The sequence below is a fragment of the Nannospalax galili genome, unplaced genomic scaffold (assembly GCF_000622305.1).
Source record: "Nannospalax galili isolate Female #2095 unplaced genomic scaffold, S.galili_v1.0 scaffold242, whole genome shotgun sequence".
Classification (NCBI taxonomy): Eukaryota; Metazoa; Chordata; class Mammalia; order Rodentia; family Spalacidae; genus Nannospalax; species Nannospalax galili.
This window is the reverse complement of record NW_008348081.1, coordinates 2,451,564-2,459,769: the sequence shown is the minus strand read 5'-3', so window position 1 is coordinate 2,459,769 and position 8,206 is coordinate 2,451,564. Positions and strand designations below refer to the sequence as shown.

The window sequence follows — 8,206 nt, the reverse complement described above, 5'->3', positions numbered from 1 at the left end:
GAAAAGTGAATCACTTTAACTTATAGTTCATTATAATTGATTGATGGGTAATTCTTAACTTCTTGCTTTTAAAAATACTTTTAATGCCAAGCCTTCAGGTTTCATAAGGTTATAAAAAATGTTCATTTGACATGTGCAAAAAAATCTTCAAGTAGAGGAGTAACATGAACAGATCAGTATCTAGGAGGATTGGTTTGAGCCTGAGGGCTGTGTAGGCTATCTAGTATGAGGACAACCTAGGGTACAAAATGGGAACTTGTCTTAAACAGAAACAACAAAAAACTGAACCTGGGTCATAATATTCAATAAAAAGACTGCTGCTGTTCTAAAAATATTAAGCGAACAGGGATTAAAATAGGTTCTCTTCATTCCTGCATCGAAAGTCCTGGTTGGTACTCCAAGAACAGTGAATGGCATTTAACAGCGAATGGTATCTAGGTTGGTGCCTCAAGGTATTTTAAAACTGGACCTACAGGAAATCACAGCGGAATTGGGCTGATAGTAGGCACCCACAGTAAGAGAACTTAGCAGAAGGCTCAGGAGGATGCATGGTGGGGCCCTTAAGTATTTCCCGATGTGAATGGAGCCTTCCCTGGAATGCAGGGGCTCCAGTTTTGTTCTTTAAAGCTCTCCATGAGCCAGGAAGGAATCGGGGTGGCCTCAGGTCCCGACAGAGGTTGGGCGAAGGTGCACAGCAGCTGACAGAATAGGCGAGGCTTGACCTCAGTCCCCCAGGGCGCACTGAGTGCAGCATCCCCGCCCGCGCACAGAGCCTGCGTCCCTGCCACGCCTACTTCCGGCTCCATCCCGCGGCTTTCCAGGCCCCTCTCCCGGTGAACCGGATGCGCTGCCAGTCTGCTCCTCCGCGTCCCTAGCCTCTGCCCAGCTCCCTCGAGAGGCCGCTGCCACCCCGAGGCCCCGGCCGCGGAAGCTGCTGGCTACTGGCCCAGCGAGCGCGGGAGGAGCTGGGCGCGCACGGCTACCGCGCGTGGAGGAGACACTGCCCTGCGGCCATGGGTGCCAGGGCCGCTCCTTCACGCCGGAGACAGGCGGGCCGCCGGATGCGTTACCTGCCCACCGGCGGCTTCCCCTTCCTCCTCCTGCTGCTGCTGCTCTGCATCCAGCTCGGGGGAGGACAGAAGAAAAAGGAGGTAGCCGGTTTACCCCGGGCCCTGGCCGGGGCTGGAGGGCGGGGGCCGCGTTGCTAGGCAGCCCCGCCGCGTCGCTAGGCAGCGGGGCGTGGGTGCCTGGGGGCGGGAGCCGCGGGGGTGAGAGTCGCCTGGGCGTGTCGGGGTGCTCTGGGCTGAGGTGGCGGTACTCTCATAAAGGAGGGCTGCGGGGGCGGACAGGCTGAGCGCCCACGCGGGACCCTGGGAGCCTCCTGCAGCCCGGGCCTTGCGGGCACCTGTGTAGCTGAAGGGCGTGCCAGGTCTGGCAGACCCCTTCTAGTGCTTGTAAACTCCTGGGACCGTTGCCCCTTTTTTTCTTCCCTTTGTGTATGCTAAGAGAAGACATCATACTGAGAGTGCTTTACTCTGCATTCCTTAATTATACCCCTTTGGAAAGGAGTGCTTATTTATGTGTTAAACTCAGCGTGTCATTGTGAGAATGACATATTTTTATGCTACCCCTTATTTAATCATGGTGTTCTGATCACCTGATTTCAATCACAGCTCACCTCTAATTTTGAGGAGGGTGGGATTTGTAGGGGACCATCAAGGATTTGCAGAATTGTGAGCTCAGTTATGCAGAAATATTTTGGGAAGCTGGTTTTGCAGTTTCACAAAGAAATTTACTATGGAAATGTGACTTAGAATTCTAATTGTGGACCACTTTGGTAAGAGTATTCTGTCTAGGGACTGGAGAGATAGCTCAGAGGTTAAGAGCACTGTCAGATCGTGCTGAGGACCCGGGTTCGATTCCCAGCATCCAAGTGGCAGCTAACAACTGTTGGTAACTCCAGTTCAGTGGGGTGCGACGCCCTCTTCTGACATCTTTGGGCATTGCACGACATGGGTGCACCTACCTACACGCAGGCAATACACCAGTACACTTAAAAATAATACATAAAATATTAAAAAAGAGTATTCTGTCTATATGGTTGAAGATGGTTTTTCCTGTTGAAATTACTCAGTGTACATGGGGCTCATAATCTGAATCAGGTTCAAGATAGTATCAGATTTTTCTTAATAGTTGGGAGGTGAGTGAAACAGTCATCTCACGTGGAAACAGTAATTCATTCTCTTCACTTTTTACTTGAAACAACCTCAGTATTAAGAACTGTGCTATAGTTCCCCCCTTTTTTTGTTTTCTTTTAGAGTTTTAGCATGAAAGGTAGGCCTCACAAAATTCTTGGTGTTTTGACAAGAGATTGGAGAAGTCCTATAATTAAAATCACATTTTGAATACAAATTAAAGATTGTTTTCCAGCACTTTGTATCTTTGTGGCATATTCCCAGAGTTCTAGATTTTAGTGCATGAGAAAGGTAGGGGTTAGATAGACTGTGTTGGGACAAGCCTGAATGCTACCTGAGTGCAGTAATAATTGACAGGGAGCTCCATGGAAATTATATTTTTATCTCCTAGGAAGGTTACTGTGACCATTCTTTCAATTAAAGGGAAAATTATTAGAGTGTACAGCTTCATAGCATCTTAGCATCTTGAGTTGTAAGACCATTTCAATATGTAAAATGTTTGGTGACACTAAATCTAAATTACAGTATTTCCTTAAAATTCTTAAAATATTCTTTAGACAAGATGTTTTTAAAATGAAAAAGTAGGGCTGAAGAGATGGTTCAGTGGTGAAGAACACTGGCTGTTCTTACAGAAGACCCAGGTTCAAATCCCAGCACCCACATGGCAGCTAACAACTGTCCGTAACTCCAGTTCCAGGGGCTCTGATGGCCTCTTCTGTCCTCCGCGGGCATTGCATGACACAGGTGCACTTACCTACATGCAGGCAATGCACGCATATACATCAAGCCTTATGACCTGAGTTCTAGCTGAAGAATCCACACAGTGGAAGGTAAGAACCAAGCTATCCTCCGACCTCCACTCTTGGTCATTGACACTCCCAACTCCCACACATGTACACACACACACACACACACACACACACACACAAGTGTAAAAATTAGGGAGAACATGGTTGGCTATTGAAAGAGATGGCTTCCCAAATTACCTTTATTTCTCATAAACTGGAGAACCTAGTGCTAGTATATGGTGGTGTGAGTCAAATTCACTGCTGGGAGGCGCACATGGCATCACATCCCTTCCTCTCATGGTCCTTACAACAACCTGAGAAAAGAATTCTCCAAATCCCGATTTGAAGAATCAACGAGTTTATTGGACTTGCTAACTGAGCTTTGGGTGAAGGTTTACTTACAGAAGTGAGAGCAACCCCCTATTCAGGGCTGTGTTCAAAAGTCCACACCCATAAATCCTGTGGTTCCTGACAGCCTCACAAAATAGTGACAGACCAGCCTTCTGGTTTCCCCAGCTTTTATACCCGTAATCCCTCCCCTACATGCAGCTAAGGTCAAGGATTAGCTGGAAGAGGGAAGGGGAGTGACTTCTTTGCAGAGCATGGGAAGGAGGCGGGACCATGGCTTGTCATCACAGGGTCAGAGGATCATCCAGGTCACAGGTGGTGTTACAGTATGTACATAGTTTATGTAAGGAAAAGGAGAGGAAATTAAACTGTTGAAGTTTTGATTCAGATATTCAATCCACACACTTCTAAAACTGTTACAGGTTTTTTTGGCCGACTGAGAAGTTACTCAGCCCCTCACAGCTGCTAGTGTTAAAAGTTTCTGGGACTACAGTGTTGGGATTTCCCAGCCTTTGACAACAGCCAGTTTTGGACTGGGGTCTCCTCGGACTGGGGTCCCTGAGACACAGGAATCTTCCGTGTTCTGCCATCATCTTGAAGCAAGGCAAGCTGGACAACTTAGGCTCCTCTAGATAAGACCTGCCATTTTCAGTGAGCTTTCTGGTACTTGAAGTTTCCAGGACCTACAGCTTCCGCTCTTTACAGCCCTTTCCTTCAGCCATGGCCCTCTTCTCCTCCCAGCTTTGTACCCATCATTGTTCTTGTTCCTGCCCTGATTGTTCTGGGCACTGTTCACTGCCTCTTTTTGCTGTGGCCACTGCTCTGCAGTCATATTTACCCCTTCTAGTTCTTTCCTAGTTCATGCTGCTGCTTCTGCAGCTGTTGCTGCTGCCCCGGCCACTCTGGGTCCGTCCAGGCAATATGTCTTTTCTTGTAACAAGATTTTCTTCAACTCTGCTGCTTCTGCAGCTCAGCCTGTGTCGGCTGTTGCCCACAGCCTGGTGGACCCAGGGAGTGGAGATACCCCTTACCTGTCCCAATTCCTGTGGCACAGAATCCCATGCCTCTGTTACAAGTGAGTTTGTTACAGTAGAAAATGGACAGAGGTCAAATAAACTACCACTCTTTGGCAAAGGTTTGGGTCAAAGAATATTAGCACTTGCACTGGTTGCTTTAACTCTTCCTTGGACACAACAACATGGAGAAGACCATGTTACTCAACCTTGGACTGAGATGTATTGCAGGAAAGGAACCATCAGGTTAAGGAGCCCACATCTTTTGAAGAGGGCATTAGGTTTATTTGACCTCTACCCTAGAGTGGAACGTTATTATTATTAAACCTGGAATGAACTTGCTTTTTTCTTCTGGAAGTATGTTCTGCCCTTCATGACTGTGTTATACAAGCGTCCTTGAAAAGATGGTCCAGAACCAAGTCAGCCTGTACTTCCCCTCACAGGCTACATAGAAACCCATTAAGAATTGTCATGTAAGAGATAAAATCTTTGGGACTGTAGAGATGACTCAGTGGTTAAGAGCGCTGGCTGCTCTGGCAGAAGACCTGGGTTCAGTTCCCAGCACCCACGTGGCAGCTAACAACTGACTCTAGTTCCAGGGATCCGACACCCTCTTTTGACTTCTATGGGCATTGCACGTCAGGGATGCACTCATACACATGAAGGCAATACACTCATACACACACACACACACACACACACACACACACACACGAGATCCGACCTTTGTCAAAATGGGTCATTTGGAGGACATTTTCTCTCACATACATATCATCAACATATGCAGACTTATTATAAAGCCTCTATTCTCTGTAATAAGGCACATAGGAAGGAATGGAAACATAAACTGAATCACAGATTAGTCAACTGTTAGCCTTATGCTACACTTCTTTTTCACTCTCTCAAGCCCCGAATATTCAGTGATGTTGGATATGGGATCTGCTTATAGATTTGTTTATAGATTTGTTGTTCCTATCTATGTATGCATATATGTATATAACAAATGGATGGTATCTCTATTGATTTCTCATCTGGTTTTATTTTTTCTTTTTGGCAAGATCTTTGCAGCTTCTGAAATGAGCATATCTAAAAGGGAATTGTCAATCTTTTCTCTGACCATCTGGTTTCTCATTGCTATTAACAGTTGTGTTTTATCAGAAACATTGTCAAAATTGAAGAACTTCATTTTTTTTTGTCCAATCACTTGTACTATAATAAATACCTCATGGTAGTTCTTATCCTGTGTTTTGGGGATTGCTTTCTGAACAAAATTTCTTGGGAAATTATACATGGATTTATGGATAGTCTCTTAAAATAGGATACTTTTTATATATAAAGATATTGAAACATATTTAGGTTGGGTATTAAAACTTCAAAAATATTATTCAGAAACATAGCTTGTTTTTCATAGTGATTGGTATCTATCTGTGCCTCTGTCTGTATTTTTTTAACTCTGATGGAAAAGGTCAACCAAAAGCTTATAGAGTGACTTGAAACCTACAGTACAAAATAGATGTAATAGATTTGTGGAGGAATTAATGAACTGAGGAAAGTTAAGAACAGAAGGCGTCTTACTGGAGTATTTATTGTTATTAGTTTTAGTTGATTATATAAAAGTACTTACTGATATTTGAAAATGAGAAAGACATTGGCTTTCTCTTTTATGTTACCATGTGAATTAAAGTTTTTATAATGGAAAAAGACTCATTAATATAGATTAAATACATTGTACTAATTTTATTTAATGGAAATTTTTGTTGTTTAGAAGTATAGTTCTTAGAGATGATTTAATATCACCAATAGAATTCTATTCAATTGTTCAGAATAGTTTGGGCCAGAATCATCTCTGTTTGGAAATAGTGCCGATCATTGGCAAGTTAGTTCTATAGGAGTGTTGTGGTAAAACTTGAAGAAGGTTTAAAATTGATTATAAGTTGTCGAATCTGTTAAAATAGTAAGCAGACTATTATAGTATACTGAATTTAAAAACTTGAGAGTTGAAAATAAGTGTTAAGATATGTACGGAAAAAATAAAGAAGTAGCAATAGAGTAGACAAGATGTTAGGATCTTAGATTACTGTAGAGGCATTCATGTTTATGCCCCTCTAAAACTCATAGCTTGAATTCCTAACTCTGATGTATTAGTTTGGGGAATAGATGTTGGGAAAGTGAATAGGCCCTGACTGTGAAAACCCTCATCAGTGGGCATTCTTTACCTTATAAAAGGGGTCCCCAGAGAACTTTTGCTTTCTCTGTGCCATGTAGAGTGATGGGAAGACAGTCTGCCATCTTGAAGAGAACCCTCACCAGCGCTTCTCCATAGCCTGACTGTGTTGCCACCCTGTTATTGGATGTCCAACAGAAATACTTTTCTGTATTTTAAGTGCTTCAGTATGTGGTACTTTGTTACAGCCGTCCAGGAACACTCAAGACAGTTGTGTATTTGTCTTCATTTGATTGTTTTTACAGTTTTGTTTACTGAACTTTTGCCTTTGCTAGTGCCTTGGTTTGTTTTAAATTTGGGGAGCAGCCAGGGTTCCTGCAAGTTCTGAATAACAGTGCTTGTTAATCAAAACACCTGGTTATTCTAGCATTTGCAAATTGAAGCGCACAAAAAGAATTGTTTACTCTTCTGCTGGGATGTGTGTGTGTGTGAACTCATAACCATGAAAGTATAAGCTCAAGAGAAAAACCTAGGTAGAAAAATGGAAAGAATATGGGTCCTTGACGCAGTAACTTAGCTAGCCCTGCAATTGCTGAAGATGAGTTCTGTGTTATGTAATATATGTTGGCAGGATTCTTGAGAGGAAGAGAATAATGTATGCATGTGTCTTCATGTACACACACACACATTAGGAAAGGAGATTTATTAGCTTGACTTGCATGATAGGGGCTGGGCAGTCCAACAGTGGCTGATTGTATGTACACTAGAGACCCATTTCCTGTTAAGTCCACAGGGTTTATATGTAGAAGGATTTCTTTGACTGCGTGTGAGCTTTAAGGATACAGGATTAGAAAGAGGAAGAAGTCAAGATATGAGGTAATGATGACTTGAAATTGGTTTTGGCAGTGAGAGTAAAGAGAAACAGATGGATTTCAGAGCTGTTTAGGCAGACAAGGCAGTGTCTGGTAGTTTGGTAATTGATTGTATGTGGAGTGAGGGAAGAGAAGAAGGATTACATTTTTTTTGGTTAAAGGACATTCTATTTACTGAGCTAGGAAGTAGAAGGAAGAGGTTTAGGAAGAAAAGGCTTTCACTTTTTATTTGTGAGATGCCTTTGTGAAGTCAGAGCTGTATTGTTTGAGAGACAGTACAATGTGTGATATGGAACTTAAGATTTTGGTTGACAATAAAATAGATTTCAAAACTGTTAGCATAGATGGTCTTTGAATTCATAGTGGTTGATAATTGAAGACTTAACCCAAAATCCTGAAATATGCTAGTATTTTGATGTCTTAGGGACAGCGTTCATGTGGAAGGTACCAGGATGGATGGTACTGCTAGAGAGCTAGTTAGAATCTGACCAGTTTTGGATTATCACAAGACTAGAGTGTTTGATGGAGAGGTCAGCAGTAACAAGTGGTGACTTATTGGAAGCTTACAAAAAATTAACACAACAGAGTCCTTCAGACATAGCAAGAACAATTTTACTATAGTAGAAAACAATGTTGTCACTTGTCACTTAATGAAGGAGTAAGTTGCAGGGAAAAGGAGACAGCAACATATGGAACAATTTTGCTCTGAATGGCAGGGAAATTTAGCAGATAGCAGCTAGAGAAGGAGTTGAGAAAACTGATAGAATCAAATGACTGAAAGGGTGGGAGGACAGAGAGGTGGGAGGAGGGAGGGAGGGGTGAGAGG

The 8,206-nt window shown here is 43.1% G+C and overlaps 1 protein-coding gene across 1 annotated transcript in view; it reads left to right on the top strand.

The window, feature by feature from the left end:
* Positions 1 to 790: 790 nt before the first annotated feature.
* The window catches only part of Tusc3 (tumor suppressor candidate 3), a gene marked incomplete in the record, with an annotated part of 221,011 nt that continues 213,595 nt past the window's right edge, over positions 791 to 8,206 (top strand). The window contains 1 exon segment of the mRNA XM_017800973.2: positions 791 to 1,151. Coding sequence (XP_017656462.2) covers positions 1,014 to 1,151 — 138 coding nt within the window.